At 38.2% G+C, this 27,643-nt stretch overlaps 1 protein-coding gene across 1 annotated transcript in view; it reads right to left on the bottom strand.

Moving 5' to 3' along the window:
* Positions 1–1,263: 1,263 nt before the first annotated feature.
* LOC121380220 (homeobox protein SMOX-3-like) overlaps positions 1,264–27,643 on the bottom strand; it is a 44,697-nt gene continuing 18,317 nt past the window's right edge. Inside the window, exons 2-7 of the mRNA XM_041509040.1 lie at positions 25,611–25,733; positions 16,361–16,452; positions 15,930–16,031; positions 8,137–8,825; positions 5,853–5,932; positions 1,264–4,536 (exon numbers count right to left, since the gene is read on the bottom strand). Coding sequence (XP_041364974.1) covers positions 4,370–4,536; positions 5,853–5,932; positions 8,137–8,825; positions 15,930–16,031; positions 16,361–16,452; positions 25,611–25,695 — 1,215 coding nt within the window. The 5' untranslated portion in view covers positions 25,696–25,733 and the 3' untranslated portion in view covers positions 1,264–4,369. The remainder of the gene's footprint in view (positions 4,537–5,852; positions 5,933–8,136; positions 8,826–15,929; positions 16,032–16,360; positions 16,453–25,610; positions 25,734–27,643) is intronic.

The following is a 27,643-nucleotide window of genomic DNA, read 5'->3' as shown; positions in this document are numbered from 1 at the left end:
CAATTTGTTTTTACACAAACAAAAATACTTTTCCCGTTCAATTGATAGAACGTGCCCATTGGAGAGATTGACGAATTGGGTGGGTTGGGGATAACAGAGACAGAGGACAAATGTAGTTTGTTTTCTTTAACGACACCAATAGAGCACATCGATTAATTAATCATCGGCTATTGGTAAGTTTGACATATAGGACAAATATAGATTCTTATTAATATTGATATCATAACAAAAGGCTGTGAGTTAATGAGGAAGGTGCGTACACGTGCAGAAAATTATGAAGAAAGGTGGTCTAGACTGACGAGCGAACGGAAAATATATTTGACCAAAAAACTCTTTGAACAGGCTTTGACCTCTGACTACCACCCCACCCCGCTCTCTGAAATTACTTTTGCAACGTAGTTTCTTTCTCTCTCTCTCTCTCTCTCTCTCTCTCTCTCTCTCTCTCTCTCTCTCTCTCTCTCTCTCTCTCTCTCTCTCTCTCAAACTGTACTGTAAAATGTATTCATCTGTGAAGTGAGACTTCTCGTCGCATTGATCTTGGTCAGTATTCCTATTGGGTTTCTTCTCCCGGTTGTAACTGCTGTTTCACGAGTGCTATATCAAAGATGTGGTATATCAAAGATGTGGTATGCAATGTCTTTTCATTGCTGCTAAGAAGAAAAGTATCCCACTTCTTTTATATTCAAGAAAAAGTTCCTCGCCAGCAATCATTTCCCTTTCTACCCTCTCCCCCACCGCCTCCTTTCCAGAAAACTCAGAGGATGTGCCTATGACAGATGTGCTTGAACCTTCCATGGATATATGTACAGGTTTACTGGCGTGGCCAGATGTGGACCATACCTCCAAACACACCTCTTTTTTATCCACCACCGTTTCATGTTCTTATCGCCCATGGCATCAGTCATAGGTGTTGTTCTACACCCCCAAATGAATGTGCGTGCGTGTGTGTGTGTGTGCGCGTGCGTGCGTGCGTGTGTGTGTGTGCGTGTGTGTGTGTGTGTTTCTGTTAGTTCTTGTAAAATACTACCATTGTTATGCAAAGTTCAAACATTAGAAGATTAACAAATCGAAAATAATTCAAAATCACCGCGAGTGCAGCCGTACGAGTTTTAATAACTTTGTATACAGAAGTAGGCAACAATACCCACCACACACACCACCGCTACACCCCCCCCCCCCCCCCCCCAGCTTAAGATGTATTTTGTTTTATATTACACATCTATAACACATTATACATCATATAACAAAACACACTTATCAATTAGTACAACACATTTATTTGATATACATTTGGCAGTTGGAAACAATAAAAGGAAAAAATAATTATACCAAAGCAAAGGGTCTGAACAACGTATAAAATAAATAAAAGAGGAATATAACCTGAAAGACGAATATTGCACGAGAGACTTAAACTAAAATAACAAGAGAATGGTGATAGCACTAACGTTTTTCGTTCACATTCAATCCAGTTTTAATCAAATTCAGTGGAATGAAGGATCTAATTTCAATTAATTTAACAATTACTGATATTCTTAAGAACGTCAATATATATAACAACAGATGAAATCTACATTCACACATCGTTATCTCGACCTCTGTTATTTCCAACAGTTGGGATATCTCCACGTCGAGATATGGCTCTGGTATGGGTTTTTTCAAAAACAAGTTTATCTCGAACCATCTATATCTCGAGATTGTCGAGTCGGTCATTTTCACATCGAGATAACGACGTCTATATTTTAAATAAATGACAGTAAATAATTATATGTGTATATAAGTGACAGTTGCATGGTATTAATCAAGTACAATGAAATTTCTAAATCTTGTTATTATTCACGTACAATAATTTTTCATTCAAATCTCCACCTCATCTGCAATCTTTCGCAGTGAATATATCAGGTAGTATAATAGACCAAGTAACAATAGTAATAGCAAAAATAATTTTAATTTTTGTTTTTCAAATATGATTTGATATTGCACTAGATTTGTTTTGAAAGCGGTAAAACGTCCATGAATAGCACTGGTTCAGCATTAACAATGTGTGACTATAAACTCGTGTTGAAATTGGATATATGTATTTATCTCTTTAATCCTAAAACATAAATCAGATGTTTTTCCCTAACAGCTGTTTTATTGATTTTGTCACAGCCTGATAAAAAAAAAAATAATAATAATAAAATCCGTCAACTATTCATCATTCCCGTAGCAAGATCCCAGCCCGTGTCGTCTACATAAATCTTGACAATATATCATTAAACTATCAACACTCAAAATACTTCGCCCCCAAAAACAAGTTTATTTTTCTCTCAAGAAATTGACGATGATAAATGTCAATCTACTTCCCAGTAATACATCACAATAAAACCACATTTTAAGTGTTTAATAAAAACTATAACATACTTGACGATTACCAATCTGTTATTGGCATATTTAATGCAGTATTTCGGTACAAGACTGATGCTAAAAGAAGTTAAGATAGGAGTTGTTAGGGTACGTCTCACTGTCGACTGTTTTGGTTACAAAGAACAGCTGATCTTGGTGAAATATACACAACTTCACTAAAAACGCACCAATCCCATTTGCAGTTGTAAACATAATACGAGAAGAAATACTAATAGATTAAACTGAATTCCTTTAGACGAGTATTTTCGGGTAGACAATAAATAAGCCCATAATTGTATACAGGGGTTAGGGTTATTGTGTGTCTTGAAGCACCTCACACATTGCAATAACAATGGGTGGTGCGTTTTCAATGGAGTTCAGTATATTTGGTTCCAAAGGTTTGCACGAGGACTGCCATTCATAGCGCCATAAACCTTTACACTGCTTTCATAAACAAAGGGACGTCTCAGAGGCGAATTCCATAGTTTGTAAGGGGGGGTCACAAAATACTAAAAAGTGCAGGTTTGAGTATTCCGAGGGTAAATGAACCGAGCTAAATGAAGTGAGATCTGGGGGAGGGCTGGTTGGGGGGGGGATGGGGGGTGGATGCTCCCTGAACATGGAAATAAAGATGCTCAGGGCGGTTACTGTTATATGTTGTGGATGATGAATTATATCACACACGCCGCCCCCACCCCCACCCCCCGGACCCCCCCCCCCCCCCTCAAAAAAAACTAATAATAATAAAATAAATACAAACAAAAACAAACATTAAAAAAGGTATTTCAAAAAGGCAGGGAGGTGGGCATGGCACCCCTGTGACACCCCCTTGATCCACCAATGCATCTGAACGCGCACACGCACGTGCATAAAACAATATTGCAGCAAGGGGTTCTAAATATGTTAAAGAAATATTGCTCAAATTATTTCTTGACTAAAAACCTGCAAACATAATTACAACGTAACCAAAAGAGACAGCTAGCAAATGAAGTGAACACAGTTTATATTAGGTACAAAACAATCCAGCTATGGCACGGGGCTCACATATGTTCATTAAAATTAATACAAACAATATATTATACAATCTATAGGAACAATATTTTAAATAGATACATGCACGAAATGCAAGACCAGACAAGCGGTCGCCAGTATTAAACAGCAACGTGTAGAAAGATGTCACATTTTTATTATACTGATGGAGAGAAATAAGGCAACACATAAATAATAAGAACAAACATTAACAGCAGCCAAACCCCTCAGCATCTGTATGAGGGAGTTAATTGTGTTACTGGCAGTGAACTCCACGTTACGTACAGACATAACTACCCGGACAGTGAATTAAATGTCGTCTCAAATGGCATGACATTGTGTAGCCTTGCTTCTTTCCATCGGTATATTTTAAATAAGTTAATATATATCCACCCGTATTAAACAGTCAGTTATGTTTATACCCCATACGGTAGCTGCTTAACACGTGTATAAATGTATTTGTAATGATACTAATAAACAGTTTGGTTATGTCATCACTGTAGCAAGAGGATTAGGTCTAGGGAAGGTGTCGGAGACATTGTAACGAGATTCTAACTTATCGGGTTATTTCCAGTGTCGACAGTTTACAAGAATGAGCTCAATCTAGTGTCCGTGGATCTACTTATTCTGAATTGTAACAATGAGCTCAATCTAGTGTCCGTGGATGTACTTATTCTGAATTGTAACAATGAGCTCAATCTAGTGTCCGTGGATCTAATTATTGTGAATTTTAACAATGAGCTCAATCTAGTGTCCGTGGATCTACTTATTGTGAATTGTAACAATGAGCTCAAGCTGGTGTCCGTGGATGTACTTATTGTGAATTGTAACAATGAGCTCAATCTGGTGTCCGTGGATGTACTTATTCTGAATTGTAACAATGAGCTCAATCTGGTGTCCGTGGATGTACTTATTCTGAATTGTAACATTGAGCTCAATCTAGTGTCCGTGGATCTACTTATTCTGAATTGTAAATTCTTTCCGTGGCGCTGGCGACCATAGCCTCCGCGTGCTCACGTGCTCGCCGGCGTAGTTCGGCTACACTCGAGTTTCTGTGCTCGTGCATCGTCAGGAACGACGGCCACGTTGGTCTGGAGTTGGAGCACAAGCAGAACGGCATGCACCCTGAAAGTTAGTAACCGATGTAAACAACAAGAGTCATAATAGCACCATACACGGGTAAAGTCAGACATCACGTTTCTATACACGTGAACTACTCCGATAGATATCAATCACGTATAGTCGCCAACTATATTCCCCGAAAAAAACTGTCTTTCGTCTGCGGCGATTTGCGACCTGTTTCATATTTAATGGAAACCAGTAGCCAGTTTAACTAAAAATAGTAAACGTAGTTTGTCCGTAAACGTGAACGTGAAACGTAAAGTATGTGCACAATTACCTGCTAGTCTACGTGTGTCTTTAGCCACAACTAGTGACAGCCGTAAAACGCTACTCTGATTCGATAAAACGGGTAAAACTCCGTTTACGATTCTTTGTGAAATTGGGTGCTGGTTTCCATAAATTATAAAACAGGTTTCAGGTCGCCGCAGACGGAAGAAAATGTTTATGGGAACATAGTCGACAACAGTCAATGACTGCTATGCAATGGAGTGAATGAATGTTTAACGACACCCCAGCACAAAAAATACATCGGCTATTGGGTGTCAGCTATACAATGGATTACGGATGTTTAAGTGTATGGAACATTATCGGTATCGGTCTGCGTCAATCAGATGGCTTTACAGATGTGTGCGAACCAGGCAATTTAACCATAGAAACAGCTTCAAGAATTTGTTCGCCAAATTGCTAATTGCTAATTTAAGTTGGCAAATATATTCGATTATTAAAGCATCAAAACGCTAAACCGAAAATCAAATAAAAACAGTTATTGTAAAGGGTTAATTTGGTTAATTACATTTTGCTAACCGAATCTTGAATTTGAATACAGAGGGTTTTGTTTACTAAACTCACCAAACGGCTAATAATGATTATGACTAGCTAAAATAAACACTCATGGGTCAATTATAAAGACACAGATATATTTCCTTATAAAATGTACTTCTGGTAAAATGTTATATTTTGTTGGGAAATACTGGAATTCTAATTATTACAATTCGAATTCCAGTTTACTACAAGATAACAAGAACAAACCAAATAAGTTTTAATCCACTGTTCACTGACATTACTATATTTTAATAACTGTAAAATTATGTTTGTTTTGTATGAATCCATTAATTCTGACCATACTATTGATCCTCAACATTCTATACTTCAGTTAAGGAGAACTATATTTTAACGTGGTATAGCCACAGCTTTCATCGGATAGCAATGGATCATTTGAGTTTATTTACAGTGACTTGAGGTGACTGCGTAGTCTTTTATTTATGTTCGCTAGTTTGCTTTAATAATAAAGCTGGAGCAGAAGTAATGTTGTGACTGACCTTTGAACGCTGGGTGTGGGTAGTTGTGCATTAGAGGTCTGTGGTTCATGTGGGCATCATAGCACTGCTTCATGCTGGATCTGTAACAAACGAGAATTGAAATGAAATTTAAAACACAGACCTCGCTCCACATCACTCGCCTGAGGTAGGAATATTGTAGTTTCTCCAAAATCCATATTGTAAGAGAAATTAATCACATGCTTCGAAAATAATGATGGCAATGTTTGAAAATAGATGGTTTATATCTACAGAGGACACGTCTAACCAAACAGCTCAGTCCTAGTTTTAGCAGCTGACACTACAACTACATATATCTTAGTCTGGACCCAATATCTGAACAGTTGAATCTGCGATGTCATAATTTAGTCTGTAGTACTCTGTACTCAACAATTGAACCTACATAACCTTACAATTGTATTATTTATATTGATTGTATGTATACGCTGCATTGGATTGTTTGGTAATGAGGAGATACCTTAATAAACTGTCAGTCTGCCTAACTACTTGGCCCAACAATTGGAATAGTAACCTTAGCCTAGATTTAAAATCTCGGTCAATAACTGAAAAGTTAAGACACGACCTTTACCAGAAAGAAAACGGACATTATATTTACATGGTTGCATAAATCAAATGTGTAATTCCATACATACAGCACAGAATAAATACAATTGCAGCTCAGACTTGCAGTCATTTGTGACAGTGTTTATTAGTACAAATATTAGTATCTATTGACAATAAATTAGAAAATGTTAACTTTAGTGCCAATGGAAAATTATTTGGTCAAAATAAACCTACAATTAAAACAGGATTCAGACCCCGTCCATATACATTTTCATGAAGCAAACATCAAAAGTACAATACTCGGTGCAATTAATCGCATCAACGATCGCTTCTGTAACACACATCTGCCGTGATGTTTAACAATTCCCTGTGACGTGTATGAATATTTTATCATATTCGCGCAGACGTTAAATGAATCCCAGCTGAGTCACTTTGGACACCCGATATCCGCCATTACAAATATCTATAAAATCCTTTTACCTTGATAGCATTTGCAATTTATCAGTGGGGAGATTTACTATGAATAATTAAACAAATCAGATACTTTTCCATAAAACTAATGAAATTAGTCTTCCCAGATGATTTAGTGCAATGTGTTGTGTGACAACACTGGCGGGTACTCGGGAACGTTTTTGCAAAAGGGCGTATAGTTTATCTTGTATTAAAGGTTGTGTCAGTCGTGTAGAAACTTCACCGATTATTTTCTCATATGTATCTGCCACACAATAAAACACACAGTCAGGGCTCAATCACATCAGATGGAGATCTGCGCATGCAGTACGGCTGCAAAGGTTAAAATACAACCAAAGAAAACATAGAAGCCGGTAGACCGCACGCATCCGGTGTAAATGCTCTCATTAGAAATAGTTCCTTTTAATTTGTGTAGCCGCATCGCATACGCCAATCCGCACCTAATGTGACTGAGCCCTAACTGTATGGTTTAATTGTAGAGTTATTTTTAACTAAATCATTTCCCATTGACACCAAAGTTAACATTTTCTTATTTATCGTGAACAGATAATAATATTCGCTCTACTAAACACTGTGAATTAGCCCTTGAGTTACCAAGAGTGACAAACCCAGTATAATTAAAATTGTGTTTTATTGTGGAGACATGTCGACCACATACAGGTTGGTCATCCTACTCTCCTCTTTAATAGAATAACGGGGTAGTGACCCCTATAGTCTTCGGTGTTCTAACTTACATATATAAACTAATACCATATAAACAAATAAGATGTCCTGGTCTTATGGTCATTAAAATGCGTTCTGTTAGCGATTAGAACTGCATATCAAATATATGTTCTTGTTATCAGTGTCCATACATGTATATTCAATGTATTTCTAGTACCTCGAATGTGATTCTATTTCCTAATATACCGTTTTCATACTACAGAATTATTGGGAGGTAAAATCTAATTTGGGCTATTAAATCATTAGAACGACTTGGATCCGTTCTTATAAAGCGTTTAGTCCAGACTCAGTCTTTAATGACGTCTCATGCATACAATTTGTATGGCGTTACCATGACTTTAAAGTCCCAGACTAATATTAGTTTTTGAGTCTTGCCAGGCCTGGACGCTTATAAACCTTTTAGTCTGAACGGGCCCAGAACACAGACATTAATATTCTGTATTTAATATGTAGGCCTAGTTGTTTTCACATCGAACACAATGACATCAAATCGGGACAGTGTCTTTAACACAAACAGACTAATACCAACCCTTCCATCAGCGGGAAGAAACTAGGTCGCTGCGACGCCATCAGTAGAGACTGTGAAAAGGGAAGATGCCCCGCGTTGATCTTGGCTAAGAAATTCACATCGTGTTGCGGCATCCCCAATGCTGGCAGCAAGTTCAGGGAGGTTTTAACACTGGGGGCGGCAGCTGCCCTGTGATCACTCGTCAGGTCCGCCCCTGGACTACAGTCTACTGAAGCTTGTGGTTGAGGACTTGATGGTGAAACCGTGTCTTTTAGTCCGTCTGCCTCACCGTCCTGAGTCGGATGTTGATCTTTGCTGTCGGTTTCCTCCGAGCAGCTCTGCGCTTCAGACTCACACGCCTGTTCTGAGTTCATATCTTTGTTCTTGATAACGAGGTTCTCGGGGGAGCCACTGTCGTATTTCGGTATTGCTGGAATCTGCTTCACATCTGTCAGTGTCACAGTTTCAGTGTCGATATCACAAGACTCGTGGTCGCCAGACGGCGCTGTTTCCAGTTTGTCAGCACCGTGAGCGGTGACGTCATCAGCACTGTGTAGATCGTCATCCAGGTCGAGGCTGGGATCTATGTCGCTGTGAGCGCCGCAGTCGTCTGTTTCCGGTCCAGTCGTCTCGGATTTGACGTCACTCGGAGGCTGCTGGGAAAATCGCTCACTTTTTCGCCATTTGGCTCGACGATTTTGAAACCAAACCTATTTAAAAATATATAACTTTTTTATACGCTTGATGTATTTATTGTACATTAATATTCACTTTGAAACGAAACCTATGGGAAAAAAGATTAAAGAAACAAACAAAACCACCAAAACAAACTTCTATCCGCATGATGCAGGCATGATTATAGCTTGATTATAAATTCTTTGTTGGCGGGAGTGGTATGCCTTCGTCCTGACGGGGACGAATACTCGCAGACCCCGTTGGATCTGTTACAGGCGTGTTACTGTATAAAACACCTCAAGCAATACAGACACAGAAGTTGCTGGACAAGTGCGATGTAAAACTTGTATACATGTACTCCCCTAAAAATATTAATTAATTTATGATCGACATGATCTATTTTTTAATGAGATATGCACGGGATTTAGCTCAATCGGTTGAGTGCCCGCTTGAGGTGCTTGCGTCGCAGGATCGAACCACCTCGATGGATCCATTAAGCTGATTGGGGGTTTTCTCTTTCCCTTGCTGCATTAAGAAAAATGTAGCGAGTTACTTCTCGTGACTACGTGTCAGAATTACGAAATGTTTGACACCCAATAGCTGATGATTAATTAATTAATCAAGGTGCTCTAGTGGTGTCGTTAAACAAAACAAACTTTAACTTTGAAACAAGATATATGTTCTTGTTCTATGTATGGTACTGATATCTGAGGGTGTTTTGGCACGGACATATTGTTCATATTGTAATAATAACAATAAGTCTACATGCAGTTTGAAAAGTGATTTATGAAGAAAACATTTTTTGAGCTGCTTAATTTTTGCCGGAGAGTATATTTCAATCGACTAGTATGTGCACGTGTTGGTGGAAAAGTAACCAGGGTATTGGTGTGACATGGGAAGAGGGAAACCGCCAGCTTCTAATCAGAAGTAGGGAGTGATTCATGGAAACAGTGACTATCTGGTAAAAACATCCATTGAACTCTGCGTTGTGCAGAAATACGATTTGTGATACTTTGACGATTGTGTTCTCCAGTCTGTATCTTTTAAAAGGGTAAAAAGACCAAACCTCCGATGCGTCACATTAAGACGTCTGTGCGCAGCGTATGACATATAAAATAGTTATTTGTGGAAGACAAAGACTAAAGATGTTGGTGAAGAAAGCGAGACGTGTCAGAGGACGTCCTACCGGCGGACACTTGCGCAAATCGTATCATTTATTGATGACCAATAATCATATAGAACTGCAATTTGCAACAATAAGCAATAAAATAGCGTGCAAAATTAGATAAAAGGATAATGAATGATTTATCAAGTGTCTCGTACACATGTAACTGTAAATTTATTTTGCAAATATAATCATTGATCAATTACGGAGCGTCAAGCCTAAGTTACTCGGCTCTTTAATTCGCTTACTTGTCAGATCGCGCCATTTTGCGCGGAGATAACATCAACCAGTCCGCGTTGTGACTGAATAATCGAATCAATGTCCATGTGATGATTCCCTGCGCCGCGCCGCACGCTGGAACGCAGCCAAGGGGACAGAACTCGCCGGCAAACTCAATTCGAGTAAACGGAAAGACAGTCAACTTTCATACTTGTCATCACGTGACGACATCTTTTCGTCAGCCAATCCAAAATCGATGTAATCTGGTTAAGCCGGTGTTGGGCCTGTCAGCATTCAAACATCGTGGCGCGCGAGTCTGATACGCTTTGAAAGGTATTTCTTGCTCAGTTTACAAATGCGTCCTATCCATTAATTAGCCATTAGCCTCTAATTTAATCAGCGCTTCGCCATTTTGTCTTTTGATGGATTACCACTGTTTTGTGCACCGTTGTTTATTTTGTCAGCTCTAACGGGAGTTGAAAGGCTTATTAAAGCACGAAACAGTATAACGTGACAAGACGAAATAAGAAGAAACCTGCAATCGGCGTGCAGTTAGCCACATGTCATTTCAGTAGGTGGCTAATTCCTCCTTTTTCCATTTGCGCATTAGCAAGCCTATTGTTTCCAGTAAGGTCGGAAGTTCTCCATAAAATCACGACATTTAATTAGATTTCCTCTTGAGGCAAATAACATTAGTGAAACAAAATATAAGTACGTATTAGTGATGTCGGTCATTAAGGCTTGTAAAAAAAACATCTGAAAAGAACCAGTGGGAAAACGGCTGATTCAGCCGTGACGAATAACTGATCAATGCTGCAGTATTAGCTGCCTTGCCTTGGATAGAACTGTCAAACGAAGTCAGAGGTTGTGCGCACGATAGGCGTGCTTGGACAGTTTTCTGATGGAAGCACGCCAGAAATGTTCCATCTGCTCACGAGTGGTACATATAAATGGCCGTAGTATGTGCTATCCTGTGTGATTGTGTATATAAAAGATGGGGAAATGTTCCATCTGCTCACGAGTGGTACATATAAATGGCCGTGGTATGTGCTACCCTGTGTGATTGTGTATATAAAAGATGGGGAAATGTTCCAACTGCTCACGAGTGGTACATATAAATGGCCGTGGTATGTGCTACCCTGTGTGATTGTGTATATAAAAAATGGGGAAATGTTCCATCTGCTCACGAGTGGTACATATAGATGGCCGTGGTATGTGCTACCCTGTGTGATTGTGTATATAAAAGATGGGGAAATGTTCCATCTGCTCACGAGTGGTACATATAAATGGCCGTGGTATGTGCTACCCTGTGTGATTGTGTATATAAAAGATGGGGAAATGTTCCATCTGCTCACGAGTGGTACATATAAATGGCCGTGGTATGTGCTACCCTGTGTGATTGTGTATATAAAAGATGGGGAAATGTTCCATCTGCTCACGAGTGGTACATATAAATGGCCGTGGTATGTGCTACCCTTTGTGATTGTGTATATAAAAGATGGAAATGTTCCATCTGCTCACGAGTGGTACATATAAATGGCCGTGGTATGTGCTACCCTGTGTGATTGTGTATATAAAAGATGGGAAAATGTTCCATCTGCTCACGAGTGGTACATATAAATGGCCGTGGTATGTGCTATCCTGTGTGATTGTGTATATAAAAGATGGGGAAATGTTCCATCTGCTCACGAGTGGTACATATAAATGGCCGTGGTATGTGCTACCCTGTGTGATTGTGTATATAAAAGATGGGGAAATGTTCCATCTGCTCACGAGTGGTACATATAAATGGCCGTGGTATGTGCTATCCTGTGTGATTGTGTGTATAAAAGATGGGGAAATGTTCCATCTGCTCACGAGTGGTACATATAAATGGCCGTGGTATGTGCTATCCTGTGTGATTGTGTATATAAAAGATGGGGAAATGTAGTGGGTTTCCTCTTTAAGACTACATGTAAACATTATGAAATGTTTGACATCCAGTAGCTGATGATTGATAAATCAATGTGCTCTAGTGGTGTTGTTAAACAAAACAAACTAACGTTTAGCCATCTGCTAAATTACTGATAAGTAACGAAGTTCATGCCATTTTTATGACTAATTTCTCAAAACAGTTGTTTGTGGGAGGTATATGATCTGAACGACAAAACTGATATCCGTGACCTAGACCGTATCTCTGTATAATGCAGTCGAATGGGCATTTGGTAAACTAGTGGTTGATTCCATGAATCTATCTATGTCTGTATCTATAGGATAGGCACTCATGAGGAGATCCTTTACTGGACGATATACCTTTCTTGTACTGCCACTCCCAGTCTAGTTTACTGAATCAGAACTAGCAGAGAACAGAGGTCACTGGAACAAATACAGCTGTGATGACATGCATTCATGAATCACTGTCGAAACAGATATCAGGTGTGGGCGAAATATGAGCATATCCTGCCCCACCGATGGCACCAGTAATGAACACTGTCACCACAGATGTCAGGTGAAATAAGAGCATATCCTGCCCCACCGATGGCACCAGTAATGAACACTGTCACCACAGATGTCAGGTGAAATATGAGCATATCCTGCACCAGTAATGAACACTGTCACCACAGATGTCAGGTGAAATAAGAGCATATCCTGCCCCACCGATGGCACCAGTAATGAACACTGTCACCACAGATGTCAGGTGAAATAAGAGCATATCCTGCCCCACCGATGGCACCAGTAATGAACACTGTCACCACAGATGTCAGGTGAAATATGAGCATATCCTGCCCCACCGATGGCACCAGTAATGAACACTGTCACCACAGATGTCAGGTGAAATAAGAGCATATCCTGCCCCACCGATGGCACCAGTAATGAACACTGTCACCACAGATGTCAGGTGAAATATGAGCATATCCTGCCCCACCGATGGCACCAGTAATGAACACTGTCACCACAGATGTCAGGTGAAATAAGAGCATATCCTGCCCCACCGATGGCACCAGTAATGAACACTGTCACCACAGTTGTCAGGTGAAATAAGAGCATATCCTGCCCCACCGATGGCACCAATAATGAACTGTCACCACAGATGTCAGGTGAAATATGAGCATATCCTGCCCCACCGATGGCACCAATAATGAACACTGTCACCACAGATGTCATGTCTGGCAATGCACAAGAGTTTCACGAAGTAGATGAAAAAGTATCTACAAGTTATCATCATTTTGGTCAGTGATGCATCATATTTATAAGATATAGCCTCCAAATATCTACCATAAAACTTTCTGAATGTCCTCAGGAGCCCTGAATATCATAAGCCTGATGGAACATCTGTGCCAAAATGATATGGCATTGTTTGAAAAGCTGGAGCAGAAGGCATATTGTTCGATATTAAGGAAAAATTGATGTCATCAGTATAGCGGAATGTAAAGTTTAAAGTTTTCGCCGAATTCCTTTGTTTTTTATTTAACCATATTAGTCAGAAATGTTTAACCATATTAGTCAGAAATGTTTATCCATATGCCTAGAGAAACACACAGGCGACCAGTAGAGCACAGTTGGTACCCATGGAGATTCCCATTTCTTGTCTATATGTTTTAAAAACAAATATTTCCAAAGCGTGTCATTGTCGTGGACACAGGGGCGAGACGTAGCTCAGTGGTAAAGCGCGCTCTTGATGCGCGGTCGGTTTAGGATCGATCCTCGTCAGTAGACCCATTGGGCTATTTCTCGCTCCAGCCAGTACACCACGACTGGTACATCAAAGGCCGTGGTATGTGCTATCCTGTCTATGGGGTGGTGCATATAAAATATCCCTTGCTGCTAAACGAAAAGAGTAGCCCATGAAATGGCGACAGCGGGTTTCCTGTCTCAATATCTGTGTGGTCCTTAACCATATGTCCGACGCTATATAACCGTGAATAAAATGTGTTGAGTGCGTCGTTAAATAAAGTATGTCCTTCCTTCTTGTCGTGGACATAAACCTACAGCAGCAGAGATCGTGTTTGAAAAGCTTAGTCTGGTCGCGATTGTACAACTGTAACGTCACCAAGCTTAAACCCGAGATTTGCGTTCATTTTATTATGATCATTTATGCTGATATATATATATATATATATATATATATATATATATATATATATATATATATATATATATATATATATATATATATATTCAGACCTCGTTACAACGACCATGTTCGTCACTGGGTCACTTTGTCGTATCGAATTAATTTGTCATAAGTTATATCCTTTGCCAAAATAACGTAAGAAAAAATACTAATGAATATTAATTGAAGACTGACTAACCATTCCTTAGTTTAAGACATCTATTATTGGTACCTACTTCGTTTACGAAATATCATCAAACTAGAACACTTGATTGTTCGAAGCCATTCCATTAATTGATTGACTAAGGTTTATGTTCAAAAGAAATACACGCCTACAGATTTAGCAAACATCGGTAACTCGGACATCATGTGACACTGTCGGCTCGCAACAAGATCAAGGATGCCAAATGGGTGTGTGTACGGCCAACCTGCCATGGTATCTGTGATTATGCAATGACGTTGTAAAGAGGTGTTTTCAGACGTCGGATGCACGTTTGTTCCTAATTTGCTCTGTCGGTGTCGGAAGGTGTGAATTCCGGTGTAATGAACACAATAACATTGATGCACGTTTGTTCCCTACAATGTTTGGTCGGATGGTGTAAATGTCGTACATGTGCATGTATATTTATTGTGTTCCCTACAATGTTTGGTCGGATGGTGTAAATGTCGTACATGTATATTTATTGTATTACCTAAAATGTGTAAAATTATATAAACTAGAGACGTCCACGTGTTGGCATATGTTTTATATTCAATTCATGGTTTATATAAAATAGAGACGTCCACGTGTTGGCATATGTCTTATATTCAATTCATGGTTTATATAAAATAGAGACGTCCACGTGTTGGCATATGTCTTATATTCAATTCATGGTTTATATAAAATAGAGACGTCCACGTGTTGGCATATGTCTTATATTCAATTCATGGTTTATATAAAATAGAGACGTCCACGTGTTGGCATATGTCTTATATTCAATTCATGGTTTATATAAAACAGACGTCCACGTGTTGGCATATGTTTTATATTCAGTTCATGGTTTATATAAAACAGAGACGTCCACGTGTTGGCATATGTTTTATATTCAATTCATGGTTTATATTTTCACTGGCTTCTGTCTTATATAAATATATAGGTTAAGATATATCTTACTTGACTTTTCCTCTTGGTTTTCCGTTCCAACAGAGGCTTTGCAAAGTTCTATACAACAGGGATGAAAGGAAGTATCTCAAGAAACAATTGGGGGGGGGGGGGGGGTCTTATTACCCGCATCAGTATGTATGTATGTATGCCCACATAAAACTGTCAGATCAAATGTCGGAATTTAACGTGCTTATATCAAATTATTAATGTTCAAACACACTCACTGGGGGCACAGACTCTGACTTCCGCCAGAAAATGTGTCCCAAATAAGAAAGGGGGTAGGGGTAAAAAAGCAACTGAAATTTGGAAAACAAATTATTAATGGATACATATTTTATAAAATTATTAATGGATGAATATTTTATAAAATTATTAATGGATACATATTTTATAAAATTAATAGCCAAAAACTAAATTGGTTTGCGTATATCCAAATGTTTTATTTTTATTTGTTTAAATTTGTACGCAATTTAGATGGCTCACTAATTACCCGCATCACGATAAGAGAACGAACTAACCTGGACTCGAGCTTCCGTCAAGTTGATGCGCATGGCAAGATCCTCGCGCATGAATACATCTGGGTAATGAGTCTGCGCAAACGCCTTCTCCAGCTCTTCAAGCTAAAATGAAAAGAACAAATATTTTCATATTAAGCTGATTAATTAATCCAAAATGTAATTGTTTTGTTTTTCCTATTAAATACACATGCATTATTTTTTAATTAATTAATTAATTAATTAAAAAATATATATATATTTATTAATTTTTCCTATTAAAATAATATTTCTATATCTTAATTTCTTTGACTTTTCCCCCTCCACCAGACTAGTTGACGTCATCCATTTGACGAATCTTGAAAAGTCATGCCTCTCTTTGCTGCCTATCTGCGTTTTGTCCAGCACGTGTAAATTGACAGGAATGAACAAGCTGAATAATACACGTGTACTACCTGTTGTAGAGTGAACGTTGTTCGGTTTCGACGTTGTTTCCGTCGCGCAAACGCATCGTCGTGTAGATCTGCGTGCAAGCCGTACCCAGAATCTGAAACGACGAGCACGGCGTCAACGATTGATGAAAACATTAAAACAATACAATACATTAACACTAACAATGTGTACCAACATCGCGCTAATCGTCATACGTTGGTACGATAAGCATTTGGAATATTCACAAGCGCACGTTTCAACAGACTATTATTGAAGCTACTTTTTACTTTAAAGATGTCCTATTTACCCATTACACTATTGAGGATCATGAAGAAATCAGTCGAACATCTTTGGTTGTTTTTCCCGTTCAAAATTACAAAATCTGAACAACATCGTCATCCGCGATCAATGAATGAATGAATGAATGCTTAACGACACCCCAGCACGAAAAATATATCGGCTATTGGGTGTTAAACTATGGTAATGCAAACAAATAAGGTGATGGTCAACATCAATATAACCATTCAAGATTTAAATAAAAACAGTGTAAAGAACTGTGCAAAAATACAAATATCACAGATAGATACTGACTTTTACTCAAAATTTCAATTTGTGCTGTATTCGCCATTCTCAAAGAGAATGTTACAGCCCTGCACCACGGTGAGGTTACAGCACGCGCAGAGAGAATGTTGCAGCTCTGCACCACGGCGAGGTTACAGCGCAGAGAGAATGTTACATCCCTGCACCACGGCGAGGTTACAGCACGCGCAGAGAGAATGTTACACCCCCGCACCACGGTGAGGTTACAGCACGCGCGATCAAGACCGTATCTCTGTACAATGCAGAGTTGAATGGGGATTTGTCAAAATAGTGGTTAATTCTATGATTTGTCAAAATAGTGGTTAATTCTATGAGTTTGTATCCAGTGTCTCGTCTACAGGACATTCAATAGCTCACGATGTATGTTCTCTAGTGGTGTCGTTAAGCAACAAAACAAACTTTAACTGTTTCCAAGACAGGGAGATAATTAATTTTAATAATACTGTCAACGCGGACCACTGGAATTCCTACGCTGTACGCTGTAAATAGTCCCCGCGCACTCATTATGTCCAAGAGTGTTTTGTGATGACCGCCAAGCGCCGCCTTTGATCTGCGAGCCGACCTTTCGAGTCGGGACCTAATTGATCTAATTGAAAACACTAGCAGATTAATTGAGAGGAGAGCACGTCGAATAGACGGGAGAAGCCCTAAACAAACCGCGTTAACGAGGTGTAACTGGCTCTCACGCTATAAACAAGTGTACATAACAAAGTCAAAACGGTCTGCCGCTAATCTGTATTCGTGCGCCGTGCCGCCGACTGACCGCGAGCACGACGGCCGCTGCTTTCTACCACTGACAGAAGCTCTGCCGAGTGAGGCCCCGGGCTCGCCTCCCGGGATCCGGTTTGTTCTTAATTTTAACGGCTTGTCTTTTATAGAAGAAAAGGTGAAAAACGGACAAGTATTTGTTTTCCAGCCAAAACAACCCATCCTCTCAGTTTCTCGTTTTTTCGTGGAAGCGTGGGTAGGACTATTTTACAGGTCATACCACAAGGACATAACGTCCTAGCCCCTCACTTTGTATTGGTTTGACAATGATATCCATGAGGGTATGGAATGCTGATGTGTATAGGTCATGGTCGTAATGCTTTACTTGTGACAAGTGTCCCTTCCGGTCCAGGACAAGTCTATTTCCTGGCTAGCACATTGAATCATCACGTAATACTCTCGCGAAAGAGAAATTCATTACATAGCAGATAAATCAATCTGCATTTAAAAGGGGATTCGAACCATGGACAAAAAACATTGCTTTGCTAACTGAGCTAATAGCGAAATTGGCAGTAGCCAGTATTGTATACCACCCATCAACAGTTATACTATGTCCCTGCCTTGTTTAGGGTAATACAATGAAAACAACTCTCTAAGATCAGTCAGTGTGTGTGACAGAAGGCAATCAACTAAGAGCTGTAGCAAAGGTATTGAGCTAAAGATCCATCTGAGCATGACATCTTACTATCATCAAAAGGATACCCCCATCCCCTGAAAACAAAATACTGCACGCTGTCAACGAAAATTTGACGGACCTGCATACACAGATATGTGTCGATTAGCTCCGATCCTAATTAAAGACGGGGGAAGGGGGGAGGGGGGGGGGGGGTATCGGCGAAACTGTGGTGCGCAAGATATGTATGTATGCCAAAATGACAGTCAGGTCAGATGTCGGGAATTAACGTGCTTATATCAATTTAATGTTCAAGCACGCTCGTTGCGAGCACGATTTCTGACTAGGGCCAGAAACTGTGCTTACAACGAGAGGGGTTGGGAGAGTGTTAGTAAAAAAAAAAAAAAATAATAATAAAAATAAAAAATAAAAAAAAAGTTAAAAACGTTTATACAAATGATTAGATAAAAAATACTAATTAATGGTTAAATAAACTTTATTTACAAGGAAGTTAAAAAGTGTTTATACAAAGGGTTAAAAAGGGTTTCTACAAATGATTACGTAAAAAGTAGAATATTGACAATAAAATATGTCTGGTTAATTTGGTATTTATGTCGGAGGAGAGTAGACGGGAAGGTCCGCCCCATTTTTAATTCATTTCCCTAGGCCGTCCCATCCACCACCTCCACCATAATGGAAATGTTAAGAATTGGAAAGTGGAGATTGATGAATGATATCATCTCCATATTAACCATAACATGAGCCCGCATAAAATTATGTGATTGGTGCTGTGACTTAAGTCAAAATGCGAATATTTGAGAAATAAACAACAGTTGTACCATAACCAGCCTACCACTTCAGCCAATCAAAGTGGAGACCTAATTTTCGGTACTGGCACGTGGTGTTTGGTATGTGGTATGACCAGATCGAGACTGCACGAGGTCAACAGCCAGGTGTTGCTAGTGAGGCTAATACCTTGACCTGAAGTCTCGTAATATCGGTGTATCAGTTTATTTTAACAGATCAATCACTCGAGATCGCGCAGAATGGGCACTCTTGTTAGCGGCTTCGGCTTTTCGCGGAATATCCCCTAATCCTATTACAGGGTATAGGACTTGTAAAAACACCGGCATTAGATAGATTGCAATCTGATAAACGTTTTCCAATAGACCACGAGACAAAAGTCCTTTCTCTAGCTTAACCATCAGTGCAAATGATCAGTTTTAATGACAAAAATACCAACAAGGGCCTCGCTTATTTTCTGTGAACAGCCGTCAAGAATGTAGTATTAGTCGCACAGAACCGGAACTGAAAACTGATCAAATACAATTATTTTATCATTGAATTATTTCTGGCTTAAAAAGCTCGCTCCTTGCGTCAGTTTGTTCGTTAGGAACCTCCGATAATGAACTTACTAATAATTATAGTCTCTGGGTATTTCAGTGCCTTTTGATCTCCGCTGGTGCCCGAGGAAGACGGCAAACATGAAGGGACCATCGCCTGTCTACCACAAAGGCTTTCTCGTCGCTCCTGGCTCGTGTCTCTCTGATGAACATATTTGATTTTGCGATTTTTGTCTTGTTAAATGCACCATTGAATTTTCATCAACTTATAAATAATATTAGCAAAGGGAGAAAAATAAGACGTTTGGATTTTTTTTAAAAGGCGGAGAAATTGTCAAGCGAATTCAAAAAGAGTTTGCTAAACTATTTTTCAATCTCATTAAGAGGGTGAACTTTTTATTGAGGTGGGTTTTTTTGTTGGTTACTTTGTTGTTTTAGTCTTAACAGCAATAATTGTGAACGACAAGACTGTAATATGTGACCAGGGCCGCATCTCTGCACAATACAGAGTCGAATGGGTACTTGGCAAACTATTGGATGATTCCAGGGATCTCTATCTAGTGCCCCATCTATAGGAGGAGAGCCACTCCTGACAAAACAGTGGATGATTCCAGGGATCTCTATCTAGTGCCCCATCTATAGGAGGAGAGCCACCCCTGACAAATTAGTGGATGATTCCAGGGATCTCTATCTAGTGCCCCATCTATAGGAGGAGAGCCACTCCTGACAAACTAGTGGATGATTCCAGGGATCTCTGTCTAGTGCCCCATCTATAGGAGGAGAGCCACTCCTGACAAACTAGTGGATGATTCCAGGGATCTCTGTCTAGTGCCCCATCTATAGGAGGAGAGCCACTCCTGACAAACTAGTGGATGATTCCAGGGATCTCTGTCTAGTGCCCCATCTATAGGAGGAGAGCTACTCCTGACAAACTAGTGGATGATTCCAGGGATCTCTATCTAGTGCCCCATCTATAGGAGGAGAGCCACTCCCGAGATCCTTTGCTAAAGAGTTGATCTCCCCGAACAGAGCCTAACCAAATAAAATATTAACTAGTGCTGGTGGTACCTGATGAAGTCTAAAACGTATGTAAGTTTGGTGATATAAGTATATATACATGTATGTATACGTGTAATAAGGTATACTATTAGAATATAGTCGTATATAGCGCCACGACGTATGTAAGTTTGGTGATATAAGTATATATACATGTATGTATACGTGTAATAAGGTATACTGTTAGAATATAGTCGTATATAGCGTCACGACGTATGTAAGTTTGGTGATATAAGTATATATACATGTATGTATACGTGTAATAAGGTATACTATTAGAATACAGTCGTATATAGCGCCACGACGTATGTAAGTTTGGTGATATAAGTATATATACATGTATGTATACGTGTAATAAGGTATACTGTTAGAATATAGTCGTATATAGCGTCACGACGTATGTAAGTTTGGTGATATAAGTATATATACATGTATGTATACGTGTAATAAGGTATACTATTAGAATTTAGTCGTATATAGCGCCACGACGTAAGTATGTTTTTTAATATAAGTATATATACATGTATGTATACGTGTAATAAGGTATACTATTAGAATATACTGTATTAAGGTATACTATTAGAATATACTGTAATAAGGTATACTATTAGAATACAGTCGTATATAGCGCCACGACGTATGTAAGTTTGGTGATATAAGTTAGAATACAGTCGTATATAGCGCCACGACGTATGTAAGTTTGGTGATATAAGTATATACACATGTATGTATACGTGTAATAAGGTATACTATTAGAATACAGTCGTATATAGCGCCACGACGTATGTAAGTTTGGTTATATAAGTATATATACATGTATGTATACGTGTAATAAGGTATACTATTAGAATATAGTCGTATATAGCGCCACGACGTATATACATGTATGTATACGTGTAATAAGGTATACTATTAGAATATAGTCGTATATAGCGCCACGACGTATGTAAGTTTGGTGATATAAGTATATATACACATGTATGTATACGTGTAATAAGGTATACTATTAGAATACAGTCGTATATAGCGCCACGACATATGTAAGTTTGGTGATATAAGTATATATACACATGTATGTATACGTGTAATAAGGTATACTATTAGAATATAGTCGTATATAGCGCCACGACGTATGTATTGCTAAAGCTGCAAAAGAGTAGTTGTCAGTGAAATCCATACTGATCTGGCACTGAACATGAACGCCATATTTGCAGCCATCGTGTTCAAGGCTGGTAAGTACTAATGTGAGAGGTCGTTTTGAGACATATAAACACAATGATGTTGTAAAAGCTATGCAAGCGCTTCACTTGACTGATCCACTAATTGGGGGGGGGGGGGGGGGGGGGGCGTTACATATTTATTCATTCATTATTCATTCATTGCCACTAATTTGACAAACTCTATTTTTATCAGCCTTTAATTTAACCGTCAAAGGCAACGGAATAGTTTAAATTAGCAACATCTACCGCATGTTGTTTCTTTCCTATTTGTTTTATCAGAGGTTACGTGAATGTTAGCATGGCCATCAACAGCACTTATTCTGGTCTTCTTCTATTTCTCCTCCATTGTTTTGACGGCGACGGCAGTTATCTGCTGTTATTCTATCCTGCATAGATTAGTTTGAAAAAGTGATTCCAAAATGAATTCTGAAGTGCCCTCTCTAATTTCCGTAATTATACCATCTCAAAGGAACGGTTTCGCCTAATGCAATCTTCTAATGTAATATTACATATGTTATTAAATTTATTATCGCTTATTAAATAACGTGACTGGCTTAATACGTCTGACATTTACCTTGCAGTCTGGAGGTGCGCAAGTTTGCTACAAATATTTTCAACCATTCCACATCGAGCAGACCGCCAAACATACAGAGGGCTATTTTTAGAAATGATGCAGTTGGATGTGGGAGGAATTGTTTGTTTAAAGAATGAATGAAAGTTTAACTACACCCCAGCACGAAAAATACATCGGCTATTGGTTGTCAAACTATGGTTGTTTGTTTAAAAACCACACACACACACACACATACAGAGAGAGAGAGAGAGAGAGAGAGAGAGAGAGAGAGAGAGAGAGAGAGAGAGAGAGAGAGAGAGAGAGAGAGAGAGAGAGAATGCAATTTTCATTCCTAATATTGACGATACCAAAAAACACTGGTAATAACACACACACACACACACACACGTGTGTGTGTGTGTGTGTGTGTGTGTGTGTGTGATAATGATTTTCGCAATAACAGGTGCGTGTTTTTTCCATCGTTTGCCAAAATATTTTTTAACAAGAGCCAAGTCACGAGACATTAGCAGAAAGCGCCAGACTATTTCAGTGGGCAAATGCGATAGGTTTGAAAGTTTAAAATAGTGTCCGTTAAAAATAACCTGTTTTTAAAGAATGATTTTTTTTAATGCCGATAATGCTAAATTATTTTATTTTATTCATTTGTTAGTCCTGAGACCGTTCATACACTGCTTATGAACCGCGACCACCAGCAGGTTTTGACATCACGTGACTTACTGTGGTGATTAATTCATAAAACACCTGTATCGCCCGCGTGGGCGTGTAACTAATAAGACACGTGCTGCGTGACGTCACACGTGGGCGCGTGACCACCAAGAAACGTGCTGCGTGACGTCACACGTGGATGTGACCATGCGCGATTTAAGCGGAATGGGATATGAATACTTTAATTACAGTTGATTGAATTATAGAAACCATCGACATTACAATAATTATTGTCAATTAAAATCACATAGGATATTGTGAGCAAAATCCTGCAAACTTGAACTACTATCTTCGGATGGGATATACGGAAACTAACAGAACTCCAGTAAACACGAGTCACATTTGTTGTTGTAAAAAGATATGAGAAGGAAACATATTACATTTAACTGGTTTTGTGTAACGGAGTATATTGTGGTAGGCATTAAATAACCCAACAAGTGTATACAAGGGTTAGCGTTATTGTACGTTTTAAATCAATCTCACCGAAAATTGGTGGATGCGTTTTCAATGGAGTTCGGTATATTATAGTTTGGTAGATGTTTATCATTCCTCACCTGGTGGTATGTGTTATCCTGTCTGCTGCATGATGCATATAAAATATTACACTGAATGGTGGCAGTGGGATTCCTCTCATTATTTGCTTGGTCTTTAACCCTATGTCCGACGCGACATTACCAGGCGTCGTTAAATAAAGCAGTTATCTTTGTCTTTCCGTGTATTTTCGTGCTGGGGTGTCGTTAAACATTCATTCATTAAAGAAACAATTTCACATGTTTAACGACATCTTAACACCCTTTTAATTACAGCTATTTGGCACTGGTTGGAACGGGAAAAGTATGTGTCCACTGGTTGATCGATCCTGCGAGTCGGCACACCTGAGACGATCCGTAGTTCAGTAATGAAGACACAAACCAACGCTCGTGACACTGGCAAGTGACTCTTTGTTATAATTAATTACATTTCTCTAAACGGTTTGCTTCCAGGTCGGAGTTCACCGATTATTGTCAGAAATGCTCTGTCACCGATAATTACATTGTGTTGGGAAGGGACCACTGTGTTAGGAAGGGTCGATGGGATGAGATTCTCAAACGGCATAGCCGTTTTAATAGCTGTCTGGTGTTTCTCAAATTGTGCATTTTTCTTTCTTTTTGTCTTTTATCTTTTGGAACAGACTGGATGAAGAAAAAAAGAGTGTTGCCTTTTTGTATTCAGATAAACACTGTATTTTTCATTTGGGGTGTTTGAATAAATCATAAATAACTAATGATATAAACAGCATGTTAATAATGTCATAATGCTGTTAAAGACTTTCTAAAATTCTGTTTTGTTGTGTTCAGCAGAAATCACACCACGTATATAACAGGACATCGCCTCCATTAGTATTTGACGGGTGGTGGTCTGTGACGAAGGGTTGGTGCCAAACAATCCTTATTATTTTCTTTATAAGTGTTTTGTGGGGAGAATACAAGAAATGTTTGTGGTGAATGTACCATGTTTCTGTAAGAATCTTCATGTCCGATGAATGTATTTATGAATGGTTTTTAACTAAAGGTGTATTACCACAGATGTAAGTGTCATACTTTGCTCTTATTTATTAATCGTTTTTACCTAAAGGTGTATTATCACTGATGTAAGTGTCATACTTTGCTCTTATTTATTAATCGTTTTTACCTAAAGGTGTATTATCACAGATGTAAGTGTCATACTTTGCTCTTATTTGAGCGGCTATAGTGGCTTCATCGAGAAAATCGAAACATTTGCGTCACATATCTATCTAAACAAGGCCAATTGTTAACTTTGAAATAATAATGGTTGGAAAGATATCCATGATACCTGTGACAACACGCGCTCAGCTTGATGGTCACCTCATGATTTTCCAGTATTCGGTTTTTGGTAGTGTATTAAAATATTTCTTTGTAATGTCTTATGTGGACACGTTCAAGATGTATTCTTTATATTTCAAAATGAAAATGAAATAATAATTTTGACCATTAGGCAACTATGGTACAACTTTAAAAATCAAATTTTGCGTTTCCGCCGTTTAGCACATTTAACTACATGTAGTACTGATAATAATTATAAAAAAGAAAGTAATTTTAATTATTAGGAAAACAGGTTACAGTGGCTACGAAATGTCGAGTGTATCTTTAATTCTGTGAAATCACTTCTTCTGTTTTCGTGGTTTCTAATTTTCGTGTAATTCGTGGACTAGTACAGTCAACAAATTTAAGAACACAACATAAAACATAATACATGTAATACAAATTTATAATACTACCTTATCGGTTCAGGAATTGAAGTGTCCAACGGAATGTGTTTTCTAGCAAAACCACGAAAATGTAAGACCACGAAAATAAATAATTTCCCAGTAATGCGAAACAGGAAAATACTCACAAGGTTGGTGTGGTTGACAGCTGTAGTCGAGTCCCAGGGGTCGGGCGGCCGGGTGGAGGGCCGGGGGACAGTGGAAACAGAACATTTCAAAATTCTGTGAGACAGTCTGTACTAATCAGTCAACTGAAACCAACAAAACAGTGCATATTAATATAACAAAACAGTACATATTAATATAACAAAGCCGTACATATTAATATAACACAACAGTACTTATTAATATAACAAAGCCGTACATATTAATATAACAAAACAGTACATATTAAATATAACAAAGCAGTACATATTAATATAACAAAACAGTACATATTAAATATAACACAACAGTACATATTAATATAACAAAGCAGTACATATTAATATAACAAAACAGTACATATTAATATAACACAACAGTACATATTAATATAACAAAGCAGTACATATTAATATAACAAAACAGTACATATTAAATATAACAAAACAGTACATATTAATACAATAAAAGCGTACACATTAATACAACAAAACCATTCACATTAATACAACAAAACCATTCACATTAATGCAAAAAATAAATAGTACACATTGATTAAAAAAAAACACCATTGCACATTAATACATATTTTTACAACAAAGACATTAATACATCAAAACAGTAGATATTATTATAACAAAACAGTACATATTACTACAACAAAACACACATTAACACCACATAAATACAACAACAACAACAAAAATCTCACATCAATACAACAGACATTACTCCAACTAAACAATACAAATCAATTCAGCCAAACAGTACACATGAATACACCAAACAGTACACATTAATACATCAAAACGGTACTACACACTAATACAACAAAACAATAAACATGAACACAACAAAACGGTACTACACACTAATACAACAAAACAATAAACATGAACACAACAAAACGGTACTACACACTAATACAACAAAACAATAAACATGATCACAACAAAACAGTACTACACACTAATGCAACAAAACAATAAACATGATCACAACAAAACGGTACACGTGATCATGATAACATTTTTCTTTTTGTTCAGATCAATACAACAAAACAGTACACTCTAATAGAATATTGATCCACCAGTTTAGCATCACATTACATTAAATGTACGCACTCCTCCAAAGCCAGTACAGTAATTGAATTGAGACTCACAGTTTAGAATAGTTTATTACATATCTAGATGTATTGGGTATATTGTTGCTTGTCCTAATGTCTGTAGAATCTAACGATGCGATATTCGGTTTTTAAATCACCGTTTGCTGCAATTTTTAAGTTGTTATCGACTAACAGAGACTTTTTAACGATTGTAATTGCATATCAAATATATTTTTCTGCATAAAATATTAGTGGCTGTATATTAAATGTGTTTCTGATCGTTATAATATTTGTACTAGGTTAAATTTCATTTCATTTCCTAAAATATTGTTTTTGTCCTACGTACGAAATTATTTGACGACAAAATCCAGTTTGGGCTTGTTAGAAATATTAAGACGACCAGAAACACATTGAATATACAGACACTGATATTCGAAACAAGAAAATGTATTTAATATGCAAGTTTAATCGTAGAAATATTTTATTAGTCGGAAACATCTTACAATGGAGCAAACTCAGGAATGTCCCTTTAAATACACCCTAAACATACGCATGGGTCTGTTACAATTCGGTGGACAGTATGGAGGAGTTCGTCTGGTCATGAACATAAGCATTTACTCGGTGTAAAATAATATTTGAAAACAAATAGTTGTGGGGTGCTTGGCGAAATATTAGGTGATTATACACTTAGAAACCTAGTTCACACGCGTTACGGATATCATAGGAGAGTGGCGGTCCTCCTGATGACAAGCACCTGATAATGGATCATGGATGTAATCACAACCTTGTCTAAAACATCCTTTTGACTGCCAAGCTCTGTGCTTAGATACGATTTTGATCACGGATTACGGATTTGTCATTCAGATTTGAAGAAATACTATTTATAGCGAGAAACGAAGGTTTAGATAGAAA

This window comes from Gigantopelta aegis, chromosome 8, assembly GCF_016097555.1.
Source record: "Gigantopelta aegis isolate Gae_Host chromosome 8, Gae_host_genome, whole genome shotgun sequence".
Lineage (NCBI taxonomy): Eukaryota > Metazoa > Mollusca > Gastropoda > Neomphalida > Peltospiridae > Gigantopelta > Gigantopelta aegis.
This window is presented reverse-complemented; position numbering and strand designations above follow the sequence as displayed.